This window comes from Paramormyrops kingsleyae, chromosome 19, assembly GCF_048594095.1.
Source record: "Paramormyrops kingsleyae isolate MSU_618 chromosome 19, PKINGS_0.4, whole genome shotgun sequence".
Taxonomy (NCBI): domain Eukaryota; kingdom Metazoa; phylum Chordata; class Actinopteri; order Osteoglossiformes; family Mormyridae; genus Paramormyrops; species Paramormyrops kingsleyae.
The window spans coordinates 16,675,239-16,702,649 of NC_132815.1; the positions used below are offsets into that span (position 1 = coordinate 16,675,239).

Below are 27,411 nucleotides of genomic sequence, written 5' to 3' on the forward strand. Positions count from 1 at the left end.
TAAAACATCTGAATCACTTTCATTCAACTTAAATTTGGTATATAATCTAACAGAACACAGCAAATGTCAGTGTTAAATTAACACTTTATGGTGTTTATATTGGTCCACACATATCAGTATTATATGTAATACTTTACAGAGTATAGTGAATGCTGTTTTTACAGTGTTAAACTTCATTAACTCCTATAGTGTTGAATTGACACTATGCAGTGTTAAATCACTGTCAAATACCTTGTGACTCCACCCCTCCTCAGATGGATCTTACAGCATTTTCTCTTTTTATATAATCTTTGTGTCAGCTCAACTCTGATTGTTCCTGAAGACTAGAGAACTGTATTCCTGTGAGCTGAACAGTGTTCTTTCTGACTCTTACCTTACTTGGACAATAAAATTCAAGATTAAATTACAGGAAGCACATTGAAGACTTTTAGTATAATTTTCTTTTTTAAAGCATGGATAAGGTAATGTATTCTTGCAGCAGGATAAGAGAGAACAAATCTGGACACCTCACAATCACCAGCGGTATAAAAGTGAATAAAATATATGGTACCAGTCTTGGGGGAAATCATAAGTGAGAATTCACTGTTAAACAACTATATGCAATTGGTCATGTCATCTTAACCACAAGGCAAAGGCTGGTAATCTCTCAGCAGGAGTGTCAGTGTAAAGCAGGGTTCCCCAATTCTGGTCCTAGTGGGCCAGTCTGCAACACAATTTGCAGATTTCCCAGCTCAAACACACCTACTAAACCTGTCAATTAGCTGGAGAGCTGTATAATGTGTGTTTGAGTAGGGAAATCTGGAAACTGTGTTGCAGACTGGCTCTCCAGGACTGGAACTGGAGAACCGTGGTGTAAAGGCAGTGCTCATTGACACAGATTATAAAGCTTGCGACATAATAATTATTTAGCTGGGCTGAGAGAAGGCTAGAGTTCCCCTAGTGGCTATAGGAATGCATTTTCCCTTGAGCAGATATAATGGGTGGTGGCCTCATTGCTTTTAGACCACGACTTGGGATAGAAGAGCAAATGAAATCATTTTTCTCATTTAATATTCAGATTTTTATTAGGCTTAATTTTTAACATGGATATTAGTCTATAACACATTTCATTGTTAGTTATTGTTCAGGGTTCTTGGGGTTGACTGAGTTAAATGGTGTATGTTATGAAGCTGATGTTATAAGTTGCGTTTCATTTAAATATATAGGTGAATAGTAGTTCAGCATGTATTCAGGGTTAAATGGTGTATGCTAACTGGTTCTTTGCCTTTATTACTCTACTGGTATTTATAGGTGTGTGACTTCAAAGGAATCCTGATGAACTCTCTTCAGTGGGTGGGGCACCCCAAGGTTAATTTGGGCAGATTTTGGTGCATTCTTCTTGTAGGAAAAGGGGCTAAGCTGGGAGGAAAAACAGGACTAATTACCCTTTCTTACATCCAAGACACCTCTTAGCTAACAAGCTCCCCATCGGTGAACCTTAGTGGGCTACACAGGATCCCCTCCACACAAGATCCTCCCATGGAGGGCAAAGACTCCCACCCAGTACGCAAGAGCTGATCCCTCTAAGACCCAGTCCTCTGGCTGCAGTCAGCAGCAAATTCATTTACCTTGCAACTGGGGGTTTTATACTCTTGCTGTATTCAGCAGCAGTGGATTAAAGAGGAAAAAAAACAAACCAATCAAAGGCAGAACCATGTCTTGCTATGCAAATATACATCCAGCACCACTATATGTTATAAGTTAAATTTAACCCAACATGCATATTACAACTACGTAGATTGAACATGGATGCTGCTGAATTGATTAAAAAACATTAATTACACTCTACTAAACTTAGTTCACTCTATATAACATAAAATTTCTGAGCTGGCAATACCAAAATTTTTAAGTGCAATGAATTTAAAACTTACATCACTTCTTAGATAAATTAGTTTCATGCAATCACTTAATAAAATTAATTAAATCCAACAAAAGATTTTTTTCAGTATACCATAAAAACCCTCATACCTCAGGCAGGAGCTGGGAGAACATGACGGCTTCAGTAATAGGTTCCAAATCAAGGAGAACATCTGAAGAAACAGACCTGGACACAGGCCAACAAGAACACTTCACAGGAGAAACATTTTCTCAAAAGCAGGGAACTTATATCAGTGGCTAATTGCCACCTTATTAATACTCTGCATGAGACTGGAGGTTATGTGTAACTGAGTTTATCACGGTCCAGAGCTCTGGCTCGGCAAACGGCTGACACCGACGCGTTCATACGTCCGCGTGATGTGCACCCTGGGGAGGCCCAGCTCCCCCACACTGCTCCTACAGCACCACGGAGGTCACAATTATCTGCTGGATGCAGAAAGCCAAGGACTCAAAGTAAAAATCTCACCCTCCCGTTTCTGTATGTGATTTCCACTGCTGTTTGGCCATCGTACAGAGTCACATTGGCTTGTTTAGAGGGAGACACAGAGGAGCACACATGATACCCAGGAATTATTTGCATTTATTCTGTGACTTTGCATCGATTCCATCAGTATAATACCCATTTCATTGTAGGACGGGATCATTAAGAACTTTCTATATTCCTCTTTTGACTTCTTTAAGGTTCCTACTGCTTGGTCTATAATTCTTCTGCAAAAAATAGCTATAGTTTTCATTATAGTTTCAAGATGTATATAGAGTATGTGTGTGTGATTTATTTGATGAACATGCGCAATTTTGTAACCATGTATGATTTTACCAACATAGCATTTTTTTAAATCTTTTATTAGATTTTTTTTTTTTTGAGCCTGAAACTGTCCTCTAGTTTTATGGATCCATTCAAAGCACAATCATTCCCTGGAGCAGCAGGTCCATCTCAGCCAAAATCTATTACGTAACACTATTAAGTTTGCCTTGATGAATTATCATTAACACGGGCCTGAACTGCAGCTAAAGGTCACCCTGTCCTGAAAGAGGCCTTCAGTTAATGGTCTGTAATAGTTTAGTTTTTGGAAAACAAGAAACACATTTTGGAGACTTAAGGCTATAGAAAACAAGGTACTTTTCCACTGAGAGTTTTATTAGTAATTAAAAAAAACATTTGATATAATTCAGAAAAATAATTTTTCATATTAAAATTTATGCTACAGCATAAGATGTTACATTTAAATAGAGACCTTTTTGTTTATATTCCTACTTCCCCTTGGTGTTTGAACTTTAACCTTAATAAACTTAAACTTTAAGTTCTTCAATGGTCCTTTCATGTTCCAAACGCAACGTCACACCCAATTTGCACCGCACTTCCGGTCCTTCCTTTCCTGTCCGCCCTCCTGTGAAGAAAATGAAATCTAACATAAATAATTCAGCGACGGCTTTCCTGTTACTGAATATTTGACACAGTCATGGGTGTTTGGGTTGGTTTCTGTGCCTGCAGTGTTTAAAAATATACGCATCTGTACCTTTCAGAAAGAAATTCAAGTGATTTATCGCGATTATGGTCTTGCCCAAAATAAAACGCCTCATGGCGGGGACTTAACGAAAGCCTGCATCAATTTAGGCAGGCGGCAGGGCAGAGATAATTAACGCTGGTGAGATGTCTGTCTGGCCTTCAGCTCGCCATAAGGGTAAAATCCAGACAGAGCGGCTGCAGAAATTAGATTTCTCTGTTAAATGCTGGCACAGAGGCCAAATTAGTGAAAATCGGTGGTGCCTGTTCTTGATTTTTTTTACCCTCTATTTGTCTTAAAAAATTTATATCTGTGTACTAAAACGAGTGAGATAAAAACTCGTAGATTACGTTCACTCTGTAAATGCATTTCCAGCACAGGATATTAACCGTGGATGTTCATGACATAAACCTGTCGCGTGTCCTGAATAATGTCCGAAGCATATTCAGTTTTATTTGGGGTTTTTAGGCAGGCGTAACCTAAGTTCTAACGTAATGCCCCGACAACTCCGCCGCAGCTTGTACTGGTTTTGCCGAAATACAGACGCAGAATCAGAAATTAAAGATGCATCACTTAAAGCCCATGTGTTCTCATTGATCTCGTTTTTATCTACTTTCCATTATCCGTGCATTTTAGCATTTAAAATAAGGCTGGTGGCATGCGGAGGAAAAGATGTTCAAAAAGGGCTTCCTTTGGTCTTGAGGGCCAGAATCGGCATTTGGGAGCTCATTGTGCATCTTCAAAGGGATATATAAGCTATATATTTTGGTTCGTGGCTTGTTCAGAGCCCGCTACAATAACAGACGAAATGACAATGTTATTGCACCTATACTACACATATATATCTTGCAAAAAAACTTGGTATTTCTTTTCCACAGTTGTTATTTTGTCTTGCGTGAAATACTGTTATAAAGAGGTCGTATATATGAAAAAGCATTACATAACAGTACTTGTAATTTTAAGAACCGGTTGAGTAAAACCTGAAAAATACATACGGTCACAATTTGCAATATCCAATGGAGGGCAGACGGGCGGTTTTTGAGACTCGTTTTACTGTCACCTTCCCAGCAGTATCCCTTGTCCTGTCCACATGAAGGTGTTTACTTTGAAAAACATGGTTAACTTTTGAGCTGTGCACACTCATGCACGCCGTACCCGAACAGCATAGCAGAAATACCGATCATTTTCTTGAAACTCACAGACCAGGTAACCACTGACTAGTTATTAAAATACAGTTTAAAGAAAATATGTCAAATTAAAACAGTTACAGAATCAAATACACGTTTAAAATAAAAATAACCTATTATTCACTTAAAAAATATCTCCATCCATCCATAGGCAGCACAGGATACAAGGCAGAGGACACCATAAATGAGAATACAAATAACGGTTAACCTTTAAAAGCTGAGACAAATTACAAGACGGAGATGTTCGAAATAAAACAGGGCAAAAATCATATTTTCCCATCAAGACCTGGGGCTGACCGTCCTGTTAGAGATCGAGTGACCGCTGTAAGGACTCATCTCACCAGAAAATTGATCGAGGGCATCTGATTACGGCTGTCCTTCCGCTGGGGGGCACTAGGTGGCGATGTTATTTATATAAATTATAAGTGCACAAATTACAAATCTCATAATGTCCATGAAATTAAAAAAAACAATTTGTGAAAAGCGTACAGATCCAACTGGAAAATATTCGTTTTTAGGCCGTTTCTCATTGTTTACATCGAAGGTTGTCGCAGTAACTACTAATAGTAAATATTACAAATGACAAATATTAAACACATCACATGCAATGTAATAATAATCACTGCCGGCTTCTAATATTATAATGTAGGACCTCGGAGCTCCCTTGTTATTATAGCAAGGAAAAAAATACCAAGGAAATGTATTTCCTTTCATGTATTGTTATGGCAATAGCCTACAAAAATGATCACATTTTGACCAGAGACCAAATTCCCCTGCGCCATCATACAGCAGTGTTGACGACCTTTGTCTGGTTTGTTTACTTTGGGTGGAGACGAACAATAAAAACTAGAAATAATGCCTGCGGGAGGCACACACCTTATAGCCTGTAGTGGGGAGTGAGATGCTCGATCGCCGCTTTGAAAGAGCAGAGAAAAACTTTGGTAAACTGGTTAACTTGAAATGTGTTAAATTGCTGATTTCATGAAAGGACTGGACGAATGAGTAAAGATAGGAACTTGCGCAAATATTCATAGGAATACTTGAACATTTAAAAGGATAACGTAAGTAAAGATTTTATACTTTAACACTAACCAGATTACCTCTTTCATCTTGTGAAACAATGCTTTCCTATAGTTGATACTTTAATCAGCGGATGCCTTGGAAGTTATTCTGCATTTGGAATGGAAGGAAGCCACCAGAAAAAAATCTTATATAACTTTCGTAATGGGCTTAGCGTTAGAACGTCTAGAACGGATGGTAAATAGTATCACATGATATATATATAAGTTGGCTATCGTCTTTGATGTTTAAGTGTTTGGGTTTTTACTATTTTGATTGTACAACACTTTGTTTCAACTGCGGTTGTGTGCTATAGAAATAAATTTGAAATAAATAAATTTGAACAAATTTGAATTGATTCATAAGGGACTGAAGATTTAAACAAATTGACTTAATACCTGACTACATCAGTAAAATATCCAGCAGTATGAATGGATGACCAGCTTACGCTTCTTTACGGAAAATATACCATGTCCGTCCGTGTTTATGGACTTTCACAGATAATGTTCACAGACGCTAAACAAAAGGCCCATAAGAACACAAATATTTAGGCACAGCCTACGTAATAATCAAGACGAGCGGTTTTTTTGAGCTGCGCGTTGTTATAAGCCAATAAGAATATAACACATACATGCAAGCACAAATAAACGTGATTATGTAATAGTAATCAAGGGATGAGCACCTTCTTGAGCAACGTGTGTTTTATTTGGAATACATAGTAATATAACAGGAATGTGTAGGCCTATTTGTGTGTCATAACAATAAAGATAATTACTTTGTCAAAATAAAGAAGCGCTAGGCAAAAAAATAAAAAATAAATAAATGAAATACAAAAACACTAAATAGGCATTTTGCCAGCACATTAGACGGAGATGAAGTTTATTCTGAAAATATGCGTGGGTGTCCGATGCGATCATAGTGGGCGGGGCGGGGGGATTCAATTGGCACTATACGGTGCTCATTAAATTCCTCTACTAGTGCCATTACACAGGTGTGTGCTCTGATAAATAGATTAGTTATCTGGAAAATTAACGAGCCAGACCACAGTAAGCAAATTAACAAACCACGCCCGAGTAAATGATATACAGTGTAGTGATTAAAATACTGCGCTGTATCGAAATGTTTAAATATTGTACATTTCGCATATGGTGTCATGAAGGAAGCTGTCATTAAAATAGTCGACATGTAAAACAGTTATGTCCGAAGCAGATTAAATATGCGTATTTGACAATCCGCAATTTTATATCAATGTTGTGCAATGTGTGTGTAATGTCTGCAGCAACGCGCATGCGCAGGAAAATGAACTCAGAATGTAAGTAAAATGCGTCCTTTACGTTCACGCAGTATTATATAATAACACGATGGACATAGCCTTACGTACCTGTAAAACATCTTTATGTGACTTACATTTGGCGTTAGCTGAAATCCAGTTTGTAGGGACATGTAACCATCACTTAATCACTTGCATTTAAAGGAAATAATACTGCTGCCTCACAGTAAGAAGGTCCTGGGTTCGATCCCCGGGTCGCCTAGGGTGCCTTTCTGTGTGGAGTTTGCATGGTCTCCCTGTCCATACGTGGGTTTCCTCCGGGTGCTCCGGTTTCCTCCAATAGTCCAAAGACATGCAGATTAGGTCAACTGGCTACTCTAAATTGCCCATAGGTGTGACTGTTGGCCCTGTGGTGGACTGGCGACCTGCCAAGTGAACTCCACCTCTCATCCAAAGATGCTAGGATTGGCTCCAGCTTCCCCGCGACCCAGATGGATAAAGCGTTATAGATAATGGATGGATGGATGAATACTTGGCATAATTTCGAGAGATTTCTAATTAAATTTTGGAGACATCAAGTGCACAAATTCATTTAGCAGTATACAACGTGTACGGGCTGGGATCGTGGCTCAATGGCATCACACCTTAAGGGTTTGGGGTTTGTATCTCGCCTCTGCTATGAGTAAGTGGAGTTTGCACGTGTTGCGCAAGTTTCCGTCCACAGTCCAAAACATTCAGATAGGCTAAACGATATTTCTAACTTACCTGTAGTTTATGACTGCGTGTGTGCGCCCTGCGGCAGACTGTCATCCCCACCCACGGTGCAGCTAGCCTTAATTGTGCTGCCTGGAAGGTTAGCCTGACTAAGTTATTTTACTATTTAGTATTTGTTGGAAAAAAGTACTTCATTAGTTTGTAAAATGGGCCTAGTTACATGCTATACGGTGTACTAAAAGGAAGTCATACTTTTAATATTTACAGCTGACGCACCTCGTGTTACACAAGTCCAAGATAGTATAATAATTAAGGGACACGCGATTGTAATATCTTACTCCTATGTGTTGCACAAATGCTAAAAATGGGAGCAGTAATGTTGACCATTTTGTAAGCAAACAATAGTTAATCACCTTGCCACAGCTGTATTGTATTTTATTGAACGTGAATTGTGATCCCAGATAGCACACATATGTTGAGATGAAATTGATTCCATATCAGACAAAAAGGTTGAAACAACGTTGATCTTCAATCTTTCACTTCATATCAACATTGAATCAAGATTTTGCCACCATCGATTTTTCAATATTGAAAATCAATTCAGTTTCAAAGTTGATAATTTGACACTGACCATAATTCAACGTTGATACAATAACATGGTGCTATCTGAGATGGCTGTTGCCGTGTGTGCCGTGAATATTCTGACACATGAACTTGGAGTGATTGGGGTTTCTAATAATGAGTTTTATAGAAATTGTTTTTAATAAATGCTTTTTCTTTGTAGCCAGTAGCCTAGTGCTCTTTAGTTCAGAATATTTATTATAATTTGAATTAAGTTTATTTTGCGTCATGGAAATCGAGACGTGGGCCGTTATACGACTCCACATTATTTAAATAAGTCTCTTAAGTCTCCTTTTCTATTTTGCTTAATTCATTTCTGTAGCAGAATCTACTGAATTGAAATTGCATTTTTGAATTAGATTTTTTTTTTGAAGAATCCCCTCTGGTGCATTTGCTGTGGGGTTATTTGTGCGAGGACGGGAGCCAGTGGGTCGAGGAAAAAGAAGCATCCGCCGATAAAGTTATTTTTCTCTTATCTGAGAAAGCGTACTGTGAATCGACTGCAACTATGACTGACCAATCATCGAGTACACCGATTAACGGAATGGCCAATAAGCGAACAACTTTCGTGTTCACCAGCTCAGTACAGCGATGAACAGTGTATCAAGATCGGCATGGCGGGCCAAGATAGATTACTGGTGGGATATTTCCACCTTCAGCTTCACTGAGTAAAGTCGCCGCGTACAGGAAAGTGTCGGTGCAACGTATACATATCCATATGATGACTACACATTTGTGAATTCATGCAGAAGGTAACCGTGGTTTGTATTTTAAATATTTGTCTTGGTTGGTTTGCGCCGGCGGTTCGCCATTTTACTGACGGCGACAATCGCACTGCGGCGCAGAGTCGGGCATCCACTGTCTTGCGGAAGATCTTGGGATAACGTGACCGCGGTAACGGAAGGTTCATGGAGGGGTAGATGGAGTACGAAGGCACTACAGTGTGGCTTTTTGCCGAAGAGTGGACTCCGGGAGCCGAGTGAAAGTAGACAGCTCTGCCGGCTGTTTAGGCACCCTGACGGGTCATTCACCCTTCTGCGGAGGTGAGCTACCGGTGGCTAACAATGCCTAGCCGGTTAAGTGGCTTGCGAAACTCCTCGTCAGGCTGGATCCGGCTTGGGGCGGTTTGAGCTCACCAGCCGAGCCGGAATAATGCTGCTAAATAACACCAAATTGGCGCCAAACTCTGTATTTATCGACATCCATAGTTATACGCGTTAGAGTGTAACTGGCTTTAAAAATCATGTTAGCTGCGCTGTCTATGGGTATTTGGTAGCCTGAGGGGCAAAAACCCGGTATGTACTTTCACTGCTTGAGCTTTTTTAACTTTTGTTTTTGCGAGGATGATTAACGTTACCGGCAGGACTATGAGAAACCGCACTGTCAGTCTTTAAATGCTGGTGTTTTGCCATCGCCGTGTTTTAATGCTGATATTTTACCATGGTGACGTGTCAGCTTTTGCTCAATTTTCATGAGACCCACTGGCACCTTATGTTCATCGGTCTGTTGTGTGCCCAACCTAAAATTATTTCTCTTACGATTTCACGGGCAGCGCTATAAGCTGTATGACTATAAGTTTTTTTTTGTGCCACATACACAAGTTATACTCCGTGCAGTTTGCAATGAAATGCATGGTTCTCTAACTCAAAGACTGGTGATATAAGTAAAAAAGGCACACAATTATAAAGAGACTAGTCGTTAGACATTAGCCAATAAACATTAAACAATAATCATAAATAACAATAGTGTCTAATTGGTTGTAAAAGTGACAGGTGGTGCAAAGGAGTAAAAAGTAATGGTTACATGTGTAAATTGAGCAGGCTGTTGATATATTGCTAAGTTGCTTACTAGACGCATATTTTGTCTTTATTTTTACATAGCTGGTTGTTTTAGTGGAGCAATTCAGCCTAAATACCCAGTTCAAGGGTACAACAGCAGGACCCTTTGTGGGAGCGGAACCAGAAGCCGTTCCATGTGTGAGGCCTCATCCTTAACCACTGCCCTACCTGCAGGTCTGTAACCGCAGCTGAGACACCATCTAATTCTGTAAATGAAACAAGAGAATTTATATGCTCCTGTACTATATTCTGCCTTCGTTATGCCTGGTTTCTGGTATTTGACATTTGCTTATCGTGAGAGTAGTTTTGTAATTATCAGTGTTAAAGTACAGACCTGTCTTTGGCCAAAGTTCAAATTCCTCATAGTAAAACATAGTGTTCTTTTACAAAGTCTGAAGTTTGCTTTTTACGTGTAGCAGCAAAAACAATATCACTGCTAATGCAAAAGGTCGTTTAACAGTATTGTGGCACTTGTGTAATTTGATGTTAAAGCTGCGTAGTTCTGTAACTATTATATTTGACAACTTATTCTCAGGAACAATGATTATGTGAGGGAGAAGACATACGTTATCCCCTTCTTCCACATTTAGGTTTTTTTTCTGTCTATAAAGTTTATGTGTAATAACTTCTTGTTTTAATAATTATTTTCATTTTTAGGTTTTTTTCTTTGTCAGTCATGGACTACATTCAAGTAACCCTCAGTATAAGAGGATCGACATGCTCAGGTAAGGCAAGGTCATGTTAATAGAGTGTTATGCAAATAAGCTGCATCACACAGGAGTAGGGATGTCACGATACAAGAAACTTAGTAGCCTGTACCAATGCCAGTAGAATTACATGATTCTCAATTCCAAATTCGATATCATGGTAAGAACAAGATTATCCCACGCAATTTAACATTAGCATTTCTGTTAATGAAAGCAACAACAGTACAGGACAAAATACAGTACTATGATTTATGTGATAGTAGTGCAACAATTTTTTGTAGACGCTGCAATGATTCCTATGAATGGCATCATTTTCCATGGCTTTTTGAACATTTGAAAACTGTAGTTTTGAACTGCTTATCACCACAAAAAAACAAGTACCGTTGCGTGTTCAGAATTTTGGAATTGATGGGTATCGTAAGTATCAGTCCTGATGACATCCCTACGCAGGAGTCTAGTAGCCTGCCCTTCATTTCGTGGAAGTGCCTGGTACTGCTGGGAGATGCCTCAGTCGTCATAGTGCTTTTTTTCTGCAGGAGAGTCCATCGCGGTCGTGGGTAGCTGTGAGAGGCTTGGCAGCTGGTGTGCCCAAAGAGCAGTAATACTTCACCCCGAGGACGATGGGTAAACACCAAAAACTCTCCATCAGTTTGCATTTCATGTCTACTTTTCATAATGCTTTTTAGTGTTAGTAATAGTCTTTGTTTCTTTCCGCAGCACTTTGTGGAAACAGACTATTGACATCCCAAGGGGAGTTGTAGCAAATTATCGCTATTTTAAAGGCTACTTTCTAGAATCTAAGGTGAGAAGAGCTCCATTTGTTTTCATCGGGAGAGTTTAATTTATAATCTTGATGTAAAAGTCCCTCTATTTAGTTAGCTAAAGTGCAGCACTAATATGGTTTTTCAGATACTTCCATTATTATGAGCCGTTTTGGCAAATGATTGCATTTCTATAATAACCTTTGACATAAAGGATGCTGATGTCAGAAGTGCTTCCTTCCTTCACTGTTAATACCAGGACTGTGAGTCCAGTGGTGATCACCAGTCAAATTTTTACTGATGTGCTGAACATATGATACAGTAGAAGTATCTGAATTCAAGCCAGAGGATGCTACTGAAATTTAACTTAAATTTTTAATTGTGTTTGTGAGACTAATGTTAATGTGGGAGAACCTGTGCAAAAGGTTGTCTTTTTGTCAAGTTGATGCCTTGTGCATTTTAGCTAACACATTCTTGTTGGATTTCTTCCATTTTCAGACATAATTATATTACATATTTTAATCATAATCATATAATGATGATAATCATTTTTCGAACTTGGATGAGTAGTGAAAGAGGTCTCCCATATTAATATTTTTACAACATGTGGTAAAGGAGCTGTAGCTACCTGGATATCTGTTGATATGATTAAGGATGAATTATTTTGTTTGTTTTTTTTTATGCACATAACCTTTAAATCAACCGTCACTCAAAATGAATATTACTTTTTAAAGAGGTGGGCTCTTGTTTTTCCCCTCTTTCTTTGCACAATTAAGTTTTATTCCAATATAGCGGTCTTCCATTGCTTCAGCATTCATGCTGAATTTTTGTGGTTTGATGACAGGTAATTACCATACCAGAGATGTTTAAGTGTTCCACTGTGTTTACTCAGTTCCATGACTGCATGTTTGTGCTATAGAAACAAATTGTTGCCTGCATTTTTCACTGGCATTTTCCAGGGAATTTATTATATTCTGCAGCTGAACTCCATGGTTCTCATTGGACATTGTTTTTGGTGGTGGTGCTGGGCCCATTACTGGGGAAGTGCCAGTAATTGGCTAATGTCAAGCACAAGGGATTTTTTAAAGCTTCTGGCAAGAGTGAATGGTGTGATACTTGGGGACGCTTTGAGTGCTGTGATAGTCCTCAGGTTGGGAACGGTGACTTTGTGGAGTGTATGGCAGTTTGTGAACATGTATGAGGAAATGAGAAAAAAATAATATACAAACTTACAGTGTATCATTATGAGAACTTAACTTTGAAAGGGAAGAACAGATTTATTAGTCATATAAGTGGTTAACATGAACTGCTGATTGGCTGTTGGTAATTTCAAGACAAAACTGTGATCTCTTTTCAGGAAATCCTCCACCATGGATTTTCATCTTCCACTGATATTAAAATGTGATTCAACTGCCTTATTGTTCCTATTTGATAATTATTGAAGTTCATATTATGTACTTTTCCAGTGATTCAGTTTTGTCACAGTTAAGTCAGTCTTAGTTTTTGATTATAAATGAGCTCACTAAAATATTTTTGCCTTAATCCTAGATCGTTATTGCTGGTCAACAACGATGATAAAAGTGTTTTCTTGACTAATGAATCCACTTTGCAGACTTCACCCAAACGTGGCTGACTGGCTGGGAGATTGGTGAATATTCCAACTCAAACTGTTTGGAGACAAACTTTGCTTTAAAACAGCCAGCATAACCAGAATGTTTATTTTATTGTTAACACTATATTAAACATTGGAATTGCAGAACGCAGGTGTTCCATGTCAAGTCATAGTCAATAAGTGGGAGACTCACCAACACCCGCGAACTTTGCAGTGCCCAGGTATATATACCCAAACACTGCATGGCTTGGTAACACATTATACAGCTTCACTCTATGTTTCTCCTAGAAAACTTTCTACTGGATAAAGCAGGAATTATTTCACCTTCTGTGCAGCTAAAGTAAACATGGCAAAGCTGGGTGAATACAATCTGTTCAGTTAGTACGGATTACTTTTTGATTGCCGTGCAATCAGGTCTTTTATGGGGGACCTGTGATCTGTGTTGGCATTTAACATACTGAGATTATGCATGTTTAAAGGATGTATCCTGTAAGTTGTTGGAGTCAGATACTGTTTCAGGAGTACATGCTTCACCCCAGATGCTTGCAGTTGCTGTTTTGCCACATTTCATAAATAAGGGATGTGAGGTTTTGGAGATGATGCATTTTGTCAGAACAATTATAGGTACTGGATGTAAGATTTGATACATATGATGCAATGTGTATTTATTTGCATATTGACTTTTCTGTATATATGTCTGTTATGCCTAGCTGACAATGTGTAAGTCTGGCATGTATGTATTCATTATAATTTTCATGCCGTAACTAATCTTATTGGAAAGTTGAAAGTTAAAGTATAGTCTGATGAAGTCTTTATAGAAGGAAAGATTTGTTACAAATGTGTTTTCACCCAGTGAATTTGCCTGATCACCCTAAATTATCAATAGATACTTTAACCAAAAATGATAATGTGAGAAGTATATTTTCCATTTAAAGTACAAAATAGATTTGAACTCAATTTAGCAATGCTTAATGAGTGGTCCTATCTAGGTGTACAGTTATATTGCTGTAATTTGTAGGGAAAATATTAGCTAGGACTACTATTTGAGGAAAATGTTCAATTTTTAAATATTTGTTAAGTTGTACCTGCATTTAATTTAACCACACTCTTTAAATGTAATGGATTCATGGTCTAATATGTCTATGATTCACCCATACATATTACTTTGGTTTGAGTTTAAGGATGGTTCATTGATATTTAAGCAGATTATAGATAAATGGCAGTTTATAGATTTAAAAAATTCAGTTTTTTTTTTTTTTTTTAAAAAGTCAGATTTAATTATTTCCTAATTCTAATTTCTTGTGTATTGTTTGTTTAATACACACTGATAGTTTGGGGTAGGGAACCATGTCTTAAAAACTAAAATGTTTGGTAAGTTTACAAACTGTATGAAATAATATAAATACTTGGCTTCTTTGTAATTCATCTAGATAATGCACTAAACTATTTGATTTTTATTTTTTATTAGTGTGCATGATGAAGTATTTTGATTTAACCTGTTAGGTAATTATGATAATAACATTAGAAAATAACATTAGGAGTGCAGTTTAAATACACATGCAGGTGTTTGTAATAAGAGGATAAACATAATGACATTTAACTTAGAGTAAATTAATAGCATAAACAGCAGAGTATTTATATTACATTCTTCTGTCAAAGAAAATAAAACACAGGATCTGATAAGTCATGAAGCTCAATATCATTGAAACCCCACTGTAATTAAGCATACTTTTTCAATAGATCGTTTTAAAAGTAAAAATGAAAATTGAAATACTCTGTCCTTTCTTATTAACCTTTAAATTGTTCTGCATTACAGAGTCAGACGTCTTTATCGACGATGGACATTTCGGTTTTCACAGTAAGTCACTTTGGTTTTGATGCTCTTCAGTAATAAAGTGGAGTTGTATGCTCATTTGAAATTATTTTTGAAAAAGCCTGATATAAATAGTGCTGTTCAGGGTTCCTTCTATCAAAATATTCATGAGAGAAAGCAAGTGATTTGAGTCTTTCATTGTAACCAGTTACGATTGTTTCCACTCTACGTGTATCAGAAGTATTGCAGGAATCGCAATACAGCACAATGTTTACACTTACTTTAATTTAGCTGACACTTTTGTCCAAAGCAGCATACAAGTGTGACTAGGGAAAGCTTCCAATGAATGCCAGGCACAAGTGCACTACGCAACACTATTATAACAACAGAACATTCTGGCAATTAAACACCACTTTCGCTAAAATTAGGTTTTTTTTTATATGTACAGTATTTTACATGCCTTAATTGTGTGTGTTATTGTACTACAAGCGATGTTTCTTGTTAGGATAGAATTGCTGGTTAAGTGGTCACCTGGTTAATTAACATCACTACATACTGCGGCGATCTTTTGGATGATGACGCTTTAAGATGGAGATGCTGCACTTTTTGGACAGTTTGCTACCAGTGCAAACTAGCAGTTGCACAAACACAGAAGCCAACAATTTTCGTGACATTCACATTTGGGGTTAGATGCGAATGAACAAACACTCCACAGCAAAGAATTATGCAGCTATAACATTTACTATTTCCAACATATAGATATAAAAACAAACATCTATTGCACTGAGGCTGCTTCAGGGTGCAGCACGCATGCCGACCCGGCTCCATGGTGTCACAATACATAACAATGTGGATGGTTTGTAGACATGTAATAATATCGTGATCTATATTCTGGATTGTGATTCTAGCCTAAAATGTGATATTTTAGCCATGTCACCCACCTGTATTTCACAGGCCAAGATAGAGAGGGCCTGTTTCAATACAGAAAAACAGCATGACAAATGAGTAATAACTGTGCTATGGAGCTTGATCATTACAGCAGAGCAGTACTTTGTTCATGCTGGTGCATTTTAACATGTTTGTCCCTGCAGACGGCATAGAATGTGTGGATTCAGGCTGGCTGACATGTCAGACGGAAATCCGCCTGCGCCTCCATCATTCCCAGAAGCCCCCTGTGTCGATCACAAAGAAAAAATTCAAGAAGTCGAGATTCAGGTACAATCATAGGCTGCCTTCTGTAAAACAATCCAGGAGGAATAAGGATTTAGCTATAGAAATACTGGACACGGCATATGGTGAGCTTGTGTTCTTGACATTCTCTGCAGGCTGAGGCTGATGCTGGAAGGCATTGAGGAAGAGGAGGATGATGAGGAGCAGAGTCCCACAGCCTGGAATAAAATGACCACCACGCTGGAGATCAGCATGATCAGCAGCAGTGGTTACAAGTCTCGTCATTCACAGCCTGAATGTGGCTATGCCCTTGAGCCTGACCGCTGGACCGAATACAGCATCCTTACCATGGATCCCGACAACCTCGAGCTGACCTTTGAGTTCTTTGAGGTTGGTCACTTTCCAGGTGTCGTACAGAATAATTGCGCCATAACTGATGTTATGATGATCTACGTTTTGAAAGCTTCACACTGGTAGGTCTTGGATACGCAATGTAACTGCTACAGTGTTTCTTTATAGAGATTTTCTTTTGAAGCTGTTGCTTATGCAGGGATAAGTTGTTTGATGTTTAAAGATGTTCGTCTTTGGCCTAAGCAATTGAATTAGCTGTTAGTAAAATGCTGCTTTTGCATGTTATTGGTCCTTGAACATTAACTTCAGTCACTGTTGTTTAGAATCATGTTTTTATGTAATGAGAATGATTCCCATATCTCTTTAGATATGATGAATATTATGTATATTTTTACATAAAGGAAAAAATTAGCAGCCACATGCAGGATTTTCTGAGAAAATCATGGGCAGTTTTTTTCTGATCCATAGGAATTCATTTTTATTTTTAATACTGTGCTCCCATCTAAGCGTGCTGTACTTTTATAACTACAGTTTTGCTAGCTAGCTAAAAATAGATATTTTCACTGCATACTAATTTCAGTTACAGAGCTCCAGATTTATTGGCAGTGTTAGAACAATATTTTAGTTTGTTTGAAATATAAATGTAAGTGCAAGGAGATATTTAGTATATAAATGCAATTGAATATTGTGATCTTCATGTATAAATGATGAGCTGGGTGCTGGTCACCTTTGCAGGAGGAGCTGAGTGAGACGGTTGTCCAAGGCGATGTTCATCCTGGCCATGTCGGTACTGCCTGCCTGCTCTCATCCTTCTTTCTGGAAAGTGGGAAGAACATTGGAGTGGTCACTCTGCCCATAATGGGCAGAAATTCCAGGCAAACCATTGGCAAAGTCAGAGGTAAATCCAGTCAAGGAAAGCCTAGAAAACCCCTACGCTCAGTGAAGTGTTTAGCAAACTTAACTGATAGTGACTTCAACTTCATTGGTTCATCTTCTTCGGAATGTTTCCCTGTAGACTCATTTTGGGGTTGGGCAGATTGGAGTTAAGAGCTTAAGCATAACAAGAACTGTCAGTGTTAAGCTTGTCTTCCTGTCTTCTCAACCCATTTTAGTGGACTACCTTGTGATAAGACCGATTAAAGGTTTTATGTGTGACATGCATTCCTCGTTCACAAAGTACTGGAAGAAGAGAAGTGCTTTGGATGTTGGGCACAGAGGAGCTGGCTGCTCACATCCTGCAAAGTAAGTCTCTCCTGTTTCAGCTGCAACTTGGGCCTTTAGTTCAAGGAGACATTCTGCAGTCAGCCTGTTTGGTCTGAATGACAAGAATAGCAACACACTTATCTGTGTGATTAGTATTTCCTGGGTGCAGGGAAAGTTCTGGTGTACTCTTTATCTGGGAAGCTTAAAGGAAAATATGGATCCAAAAAAATAACTAGCTTTCTGCTGTAAAATTAGCAGCCTGTTCTGCCCATTTTGGTGGTGGCAGTGGTTTAACGACATGGAGTTGTAACCTGAAGGTTGCTGGTTCGAGACCTAGAAGGGACCATAGTCTACTACCTCTGAGTGAGATACTTAAGGTGATTCATTTCAGTGAAATCCTCGGCTGTTAGAGTGGGTTACAGATGGTTCCCAGCTAACAGAGAACATTCCCAGAACTTCTCAAAGGTCTTCTTTCTTACTGTAACGTTAATAGAACGTTATTTCCACATTTTAAATTTTAACAAGGGTTCTGTCAGTGTCAGCATGATAACATTACTACTTCAACCTCCTTTTAATGCAGTTAATGTTGAAAAATATTGTTTTATAAAACTGCTATATCCAGCCTTGAACCCATGACCATTAAGTCACAGTGTTATGGCTGGTTCATACTTCTCTGCACGTATACTAGTGGACGTATCCGCTTGAATGTTTGATACGTTTGTCATTGTGCGCCTCTGCGGACGAACGCCTGCTGCACTCCAAATTTGTGAACGCGCAACTCTGGACACAGAGCGCATGATTAATTTGCTAGCGTCCACTTTAAACACCAACATGGATGCTTTAGTTTACAAACCTTAAAGACTATTTACAAGGTAATAAAACTGTTACATACATGTAATTGCCTGTGTAATACTTGTCTCGAATGGAAATCAGAATAATAATTTGTATAATAATAATGCTATTTAAAAAATTATATAAATACGACACGTTGGGCACATGTGCAAAGTACGTGTCTTGACCGGAGAACGTTTCCGTGCACGCATACGCAGAGTGGATATGCGGAGAAGTACGGACCAGCCTTTACCCAGTGCTCTAATCATTTGTTGCTACGTTATTATTCTTAGTTGTAGTTCTAGTACTGGGATAATGTTCTGGGAACATCAGTTCAATCGGTAATCGTTCCTAGAATGAAAAATTGTTAATTAATGTTAAATATAAAAATGTCAGCTATGCTACTGAGTGCACTCGCTGAAAATTAAATGGATACTGCCTGTCTGTAAAAACACGAAAGCATTACTGTGAAGGCAGTCCCTGCATACCATACTGAGCTCACGCCTGTCAAACATTCTTTATTTTTTAGGCACACCAAGGTCAGGGAAAATACCATCGCATCATTCAAAAGTGCTGCAAACCATGTAGGTCCTCCGAGAGGGGTTACCTGATGTTTAAAGGCACTTATTTGTTGTTACATCAGTGGTGTGGAATATAACAGAAAATAGTTTTAAAAATAAATAAATAAAAAGCTATGGATATTTTAATGATGTGTTTATTTCTTCAGGGTGCTGCCTATGTGGAGTTTGATGTCCATCTTTCCAAGGATTGTATCCCTATTGTGTACCATGATCTCACATGCTGTATTTCTACAAAAAAGGTAAATACTTCTAAATCATTTGTTGGGGGAAAATTTTTCTTTACAGAGCAATTGATTGTTTATAAGAATAAGTGTGTATGTGTATATTTAATTTGTGCTACATAAAGTCTTTTTCTGCCCTGTTCAGAAAAATCAGGAACTCCCTCTTGAACTGCTTGAAGTTCCTGTAAAGGATCTTACATTTGATCAGCTCCATCTTTTGAAGGTATAGTATACATAGAAATGTTTTCAGTACCTTGCTGTAGTAGAAAGGGCCTCTGTGTTTAATGAGGATATTCTCCATTTTTATCTGTTATAGCTGGCCCATGTGACAGCCATGAAAGTGACAGACCACAAAGGTAGGTCTTCAAAATCCGGTCTTTTACTTCTCCCTCATTTCATCCAGGAATGACTGTTAAACAGGATTTTTTGATCTTAATGTGTCACCATTGGATTATCTGCAAATAAGACAAGGTTGAATTACTGATTGAACACTCTTATAGAATTTGTGCTACATATTCGTAGCTTTCACATCCAGAGTGATTTCTTTTTTCTTCTGGTTTGCTGTGACAGATTGCTTTGACGAGGAGGAGTATATCACTGAACACCAGCCTTTTCCGTCACTTTCTCAGGTATTCTGTGTTTGAGTCTTTCTGGGTATTAAACACAATTGAACCTGCTCCTAACCCTAAGTGATCATTCAGCTGAGTTCTCAAAATTAAGATTAACTTTATTGGTCCCAGGGGGAAATTCTGGTGCATACAGCAATTTTTTAATTTCTCCCCCAAGATCTTTCAAGCAGTTCCTGAACATGTAGGCTTCAACATTGAGCTGAAATGGATTTCTCAGATGAAGGTATGTGAGCTGTTATCTTCCTTTTTATCTTACATGGTGGAGTATACTTGATTTATGAATGAAGGATAGAAGCCAATCTGGAATTATCTTTATTTCTTTTTAAATCAAGGATGGAACCTGGGACGGAAACCTCTCATCGTACTTTGACATGAACATGTTTCTTGACACCATCCTAGTATGCGTGCACCAGCTTGCAGGCAAACGAAGAATAGTCTTCTCATCCTTTGATCCTGATATATGCACAATGTAGGTGTTTATTATTCATCAGTAACACTGATCTGCATAGTGCTGTTAATTTCAGTCATTGAAAGAAATTTTTGGTCTTTTTTTTTTTTTCGAGTAGACTTGAGAGTGGATGAGTAGCAGTTTGAAATGAGGAACTGAAATAATCATGCAAGCAAAATTCTCTCATTTTTGGCCACATGCAACAGGGCTGGGTTATATGACAAGTAACCTGCTGTTGATACAGTGTTGAACGACTATATTATTGTTTACAACAGTGGGCAAATAAAAAAATAAGTACACAATGGATGTATAGTAGTGCCGTATGGAATCAGAGCTTACTGAAGTGCAGTAAGAGCAAGCTTGGAAATTGCCTGTTTTTCTGTTTGCAGGGTTCGCCAGAAGCAGAACAAATATCCCATTCTGTTTCTAACTCAAGGCGTCTCTGACATCTACCCAGAGCTGATGGATCTTCGCTGCCGCACAACTGAAATCGCTATAAGTTTTGCACAGAGTGAGGATATTTTGGTGAGGGATGAATCACATCCTTATGGTGGCTCTTTTCATTTTATGATGAGTAAAGTATATTATTCAAATGCCTTGAATTGTGTTAATAAAATGTTACTTCCTGTAGCAGACAGCCCATTTCTGACAATGGTACATGCACATGGTTACTCTACTTGGGGGGGTTAGGGGCCAGCTGGCCATTGACCTCCAGTGTAGTTGTAGGTGTTGTGCTGGTGTTGCAGTCCATGGGGAGTATCGAGTATAGTACAGAGTAATATATAGTCATTGCTGGAAAATTAATTAAACTCACTGGTTCAAACTAGTGATCTGTCCACAGTAATAGTAAAATTGTATTTTTATTTAATTGCACTGTGATCTTCCCCATCTTAGCTGATGTTGTAAAATGTAATTCCTCAGGGAATCAGCGCGCATACAGAGGATCTGCTGAGGAATATGGACCTCATCAGAGATGCCCAGTCAAAGGGCCTGGTGATCTTCTGCTGGGGGGACGACAACAATGATCACGAGAACAGGAGGAAGTTGCGAGAGCACGGCATCGACGGCCTCATCTACGACAGGTAGGCAGCTCCAGGTGCCATTCCGCTGCCTTTAGGTGGAGCAGTAATACCCTAGTAATACCCTTGGGTGACGTCCTGCAGGTGATTATCTCGTTCAGGTGATTTTGATGAATAGATGAAAGGAAATGGATTAAGGGCTCCTTCTGAGCAAGTAGCAGCTTGGCCTGTGTTCAACAAGCAATTGAACAGAAGTTCACTGGTTTAACAGTCCTCTCATTTGGATGCCCTTGTCGGTGAACATCTATTTGCATTTGTGCCGCTGTGCTGATCTGCGGAGCTGACAATATTTTGGCATAAGGACTAACACTGTTGGAACGGCATCCTCCACAATTTCAAGTCAGTCAGGTTAAATTGTGATTTAACAGTGGTGTATTGTAGCTTAATTTGAAGAAATCCCCCATAAAATTGTGCTTGTTTCCATTGCTTGTGTTGGTAATAAAAGTTCCCAAAGGTTATCACCGTTCTTCCGACTTACTCCATTTTTTTTGTCTGATAACTTTGCCTCTTTCTTTCAGAATTTTTGAATGCCAGATGGCACATTACATTGATTCGAGTTCTACAGACACCAGTAATGTCTCTCTACCTGATCTGTAAATTAAATTTTATTATCTTTTTGTTCACCTGGATGTCTTGCCCCAGACTGAGTGACCACGTTCACTAAACTGCAAAGGGAATGTTATCACATTCCTCAACGATGATGTTTGGTGCTTGACTTATCATCTACTTTATTACAGTTGCATGGATTGCAATCTTCTTCCAGTAAAATATTTCAGTCCCATTTTTAATAAGAGACATGATGTCTATTTTATATATGATATAGTCAACTGCCCTGACCATCGTTTTTGAGTTTGGCCCAGTCAGCTTACTTCCTAATACCAGGTGCTATTTTTTTTGGCTTTTACTTAATACTTTGAGTTTTTCCTCAGTGTGGTTTCTTGGCTATCCAGGGTGATTTCCCTGATTTTCTTTGACTGCATGAGCAGATTTGGATGTAGATGAAACATGGAGGTTTAGCCATTTCTGTGGCTGTGAGTCTGATTTGAGTTCCTGTTAGGATGAAAGCATGGTCTTTCCTAAGTAAGCTGTTCAAATCCAGCATGCAAAAGCCACTCCTCACTTCTGCCAGTACCATTCTACCTCCGTGGGTCATGTTCTCCCTCTGGTTACCACACCTAGTTTTTCATTATTGCTTTTTATTATATACTTTTCGTCATGATCTTGCTTTATTAATTTTTTAAATATCAATTATTCCTACTGTGTAATATGTGTTTGTGTACTATTTAAAAAATACGATTCTAGTTCTTGAATTGTACATATTTCTTGAGTAACCTTGAAAGGAAGAATATTTTTAATATAAAATTTAATTGTTAATGCTATCATTTGTTATATAGATTATGTACTTTTGCAAACAACAAAGGTCATGTGTAGTAGTTCTGATCAGAAAAGATTGTAATTTTGTAAGAATTTGTCACATTCTTAACTGAACTATGAATAGTTTCAGCCATTTCAGTTATACTGCAGAGGTGATTAAACCCAGACAAGTTTGTACTTGTTACCAGTTGAACAATTTGATATGTAAAGATAACATTTTTTATTTGTTTATATTTGGCAAACTGAAATTTGTCAAGGCAGTGGTATTTCTCAAGATTGCACAATAATTGCAGGGAAAGACAGTCTGTTCTTATTGAGTAAGAAACCTTCCTCACTGTTAAGTAACACTGGGTTTTGCTGAAGATGTTCTGGATTGGATCCCTCTGTATTGTGGTGGTTCTGATTTACTCAGTACAAACTGTGAGATGTTCGAAAGGGTGTCTGTGAACAGTTAGCATGTAGATGCAAGGGTAGGTGTCACAAAGGTATTTTATACATAGCAGTTTTGGTCAGAATAATACACTTTTGTTCTTTTCTGAAGTTAACATTTACTTCGCTTCATAAATTTTGCTGTGCATGTTGCTCGGTTTAACTTAAATATGGATGGCTAAACATATAAACATTTTTATTGCATGTCATTAATTTTTTAAAAGAAGCATTACATTTGGTTTGGGCTCCTGGTTATTCATACAAGCAGTCCTTGCATGCTGTCAAATAAGGATGGATTCAGAGGAAATTCTCCAATCCTCATTGTCTTTGTGGGGGCCCAGTGAACTGTGAGGGTTCACAGAAATAAAGGAGGACATTAAGGTGGAGGAATGTACCAGTACACCTGGCCAGGTCCTATCACCTCCGTGCCAGTATGACTGCTAACTCGGCTGTTTTTCCTCTCTGCTTTAGGATCTGTGATGTCGAGCAGTCAAACATCTTCAAAGTAGAGGAGGAGGTGTCGCTGAAGGCAGTCATTCCAGAGGAGACACTGAAGAACTGCGTTTGCTCTGCCTACAGCATCCCATGCTCCTCCTTGCCCTGTACCAGGAGAGCAGGGGCAGGCAGCGCTGAATCCGACTCAGGCCTTAGCTCATCATGACCTTTCACCAAGTGCTGATGCCAGCAGATGTGTAAAGACTAGTCTTATTCCATCACTGCTAAATTTGAGCCTGGGAGGTGATCATGGCCAAAACTGCTTCAGCTTTGTGACTCAAAAAGTAAATGCACAGAAAACCAGTCTTTTCATTTATGTAGGCCACAGTTGTATGTAACAGTAGCAGAGCTGCTGAACAACTTGTAACCGTTTTTCCTCAGGTTTATTTATTTGTTTGTATAGATCATTATTGTGTAGCTTCACCAAATTATGTTTATTCCATGACTCCTTATTTTAAGAAGTGTAAGCTTAACGTCGACTATGCCAGATGCAATCATTAATCTGTTTTTCCTTTTCTTGAAATGTTTATACATGCCTGTACACATTTCCCAACTGCTGTTTTTTTTAAGAAAATGTTTCTCCTTGCTTGGGTTGTCAGCCTTAACATGTTTCTCAGTCGTGATTATGTTGATACTTCAATACAGATAAGCAGGCACAGTGGAGAATTTCATAAACGTTCATTTATGGGTCTGGATCCTGTTTCACAGTAGCACACCTTATAACATATAAGTATATACATATATATATATATAAATGTGCAGTTATTTATAAAATGCATGCTCAGTACATATTTGAATTTTGCGGCTTATGTAAAATACATTCAAGTGCTTGTGTTCCCTAATAATTCACATGCACAAATTCATATAAAATAATCTGTTACTTGCAGAACTCAATTTTTACAGTACTTCTCTATGCCTGTAAATTCATACATGATTTATTTTAGGATCTAAGCTTGTTCATCGTGATTGCAGGACACGTCCCGTTGCCTTTGTTTTAGCTGACAACCTGCTGCGTATAATGACATTGTGAATTGCTGAAAGTCACACTAAAAAACATGAATGCCTCTGGCTGGTTTAAAAAAAAAAAAAAAAACAATATCATTTACCTTCAGAATAACTGGTGAAAAGGTGATTATGCTGCTCTATTTACTTACAATGTATGATGGTTTCAACTGAACTTGTTTGCAGTGTTTCGCCTTGAACCTGGGTAGATGCTGCCAAAAAAAGCCCAACATGAGCCAGTGATGGAACGTTGGTGGTATTTTGAAACCGTGATTAGCAGACAGATGTCGCTGCAGACTGCATCTATGTCCGTGTGTTTTTTGCTACTCAAGTTACTGTGTGCTTGCATTGGAACCTGTATAACTGATTTAATGTGACACTCTGTGGTAGCACTGGACATTATTGGGTGTTTGATTGTTTCAGTCCACATACCCAGGAGTACCTCACTTCAGTGTGTGCATAGCACTCTTTCATGTTGTTCGTTTGTTCACATGTTCCATGGCAATGCAGCTGCAGCTTGATATGATGCAGGAATTCACTCATGGATGCTTACTTGCACTGTATCTTTGACATTTTATGTACATTTGTGCTCTTATCCTCTGTGGAACAGCAGATGTCTTAAATGTATTCTAAATGGTACTGAATGGCATTTTTGATGGACTACTCTACGTAAATAAAAAAGAATTAAGACCAATGAAAACTGGCTAGAGCATTGGCTTTTTGGGTAAAACCAAATGAAATATGTTGCATTCATCAGTGGACTGTATGGTATTTCATTGCATCATGTTTCTATAGTAGTTGCCATGGTGAAATGCTTTGACTCATTTTGTTAGCCCTCACCATGTCTCCTAAGTGTGGTATCCCTTTGGATCAATATAAAATACTGTAAAAATTAATAAATATGGCTCCCATAAATATTGCCCTGCTTTTAGATATGAAAAAATTCAAATGTACATAATTTATTTAATGGATCTACATTTGAGAGAAAATGTGAACAGCAACTTTGCTGTTTTTAGTGTTTTTTTAATACAAGATTAAATGAGAGGTGACACTGTTGAGCAGTGTGTGTATCTATTGCTTATGAGTGCCAAACTAACCCATAGCTCTCAAAATTATTTTCCTGGTGAATGTGATCTATATCTGTGATTTATGCCAAATCTTGTATGTCTGAAATTTTGATGCCAATTTGTCGCCTCGACTATGCATCCTGTTTTTCAACGTTTAAAAAAACTTGTTTCTGTAGTCCTCTCTCAATCTTTCTGGCATTATCCACTTTGGTCACTGCTTTAAGGCCATACAAAAATTATTCTCTTTAAAAAACACTAGTAGTCGTTTAAAAGCAATCTACAATGCTCACACAATCAAATGCAGTTATAAGCATATTCTATATTGTCGACAAAACTCTGGATCATACACACCAATTTCCATAGCTGTGAGAAAACCCATTTCACCCCGTTTATATGGAACTCTTTACCTTTCACCAGTTTCATTTGTTTACAGATTTAATGATAGAGCAAATAGCATTTTAAGACTTGAAGAAGGCAGAGATGAGATGATTCATTTTACGGTGCCATGTCCCCTTATCTGTCCTTGTATCTGTCCTTGTCTGCATGAGGATGTCACATAATCACCCTGCCCACATATATTTATACATATCCCAGCGGGACAGTTGCTTCACACCTCCAGGGTTGGGGGTTTGAATCCCACCTCTGCTCTGTGTGAAGGGGTATGCATGATCTCCCTGTGAAACATGAGTACTCCAGTTTCCTCCCTCAGTCCTAAAGTATGCAGTTCAGTACATTATCTCTAAATTTCCCATAATTTATGACCTGAGTGTGTTTGTGTGAACCCTGTGATAGTCTGGCATCCTGGCCAGGACATGCTTCCAACCTTGTGTACCGTGATGGACTGCAATCCTATCTGGTTAGAAGATGGATGGATGTATCCTTGACATTCCTGTCATACATAATAATGGATATTGGAGGGGAGACTCAAACCCTCAGGCCTGAATGTGTGAGGAAAATTGCTCTTATATTTCACTTCGTGCCCAGTACTGCACCTCATAACCCCGCTAAAGGTCTCAAGCTGTCTCTGTTTTGAGTTTAATCAGCAATTTAGGGAATATCTATTTCTGCATTTTTAACCAAACTGTCCACTAGTGGACGCTGCAAGCAAAATAAAACATGCAAGAATTTCCAGTTTTCACCAATGACACTGACTAGACATTTACAGCAATAAAATACATTACCAAATAAAATAACTACACACACATTTATGTATATATGTGCATATATTATACCAGCTTAAAATTTGTCTTAGAAAAATATTACTAATAGCTTATTTTTATAACCGCATCATTACATACTTCGCTATATTTAAAATAACCAAAACCAATCTATATCGGTACTGTCCTGTTGCACTATATCCGCCTCTACATAAATTGTGCACCGTTTCTAGTGCGTTTCAAAATAATAGGCTCGAAAAGGTTTTACTCACAATCCTACTGTGATGTCTAAAATATGCAACGTAACTATACAGACTGCCAGCACCAAACCGGTTGTCCTTCCTCAATACTAGTACCCTGTGGTCATGAT

The 27,411-nt window shown here is 38.3% G+C and overlaps 1 protein-coding gene across 4 annotated transcripts; it reads left to right on the forward strand.

Moving 5' to 3' along the window:
- The first annotated feature begins 5,459 nt into the window (after positions 1 to 5,459).
- gpcpd1 (glycerophosphocholine phosphodiesterase 1) lies at positions 5,460 to 25,517 on the forward strand. 4 transcript variants are annotated; one of them, XM_023799822.2, is made up of 21 exons: positions 5,460 to 5,670; positions 10,154 to 10,285; positions 10,769 to 10,836; positions 11,355 to 11,442; positions 11,536 to 11,620; positions 13,337 to 13,412; positions 15,008 to 15,049; positions 16,096 to 16,219; positions 16,330 to 16,564; positions 17,261 to 17,423; positions 17,638 to 17,767; positions 19,089 to 19,143; positions 19,287 to 19,379; positions 19,507 to 19,584; positions 19,678 to 19,717; positions 19,932 to 19,990; positions 20,148 to 20,213; positions 20,323 to 20,459; positions 20,828 to 20,963; positions 21,360 to 21,520; positions 23,792 to 25,517. In XM_023799822.2, the coding sequence occupies exons 3-21, from the start codon at positions 10,788 to 10,790 to the stop codon at positions 23,979 to 23,981; spliced, it is 2,007 nt and encodes a 668-aa protein (XP_023655590.2). In that variant the 5' UTR covers positions 5,460 to 5,670; positions 10,154 to 10,285; positions 10,769 to 10,787; the 3' UTR covers positions 23,982 to 25,517. The 4 variants fall into 4 exon arrangements, with proteins under 4 accessions (XP_023655590.2, XP_023655581.2, XP_023655572.2 ...); XM_023799813.2 differs by lacking the exon at positions 5,460 to 5,670 and adding an exon at positions 8,853 to 9,025; XM_023799804.2 differs by lacking the exon at positions 5,460 to 5,670 and adding an exon at positions 9,047 to 9,316.
- Positions 25,518 to 27,411: the final 1,894 nt, after the last annotated feature.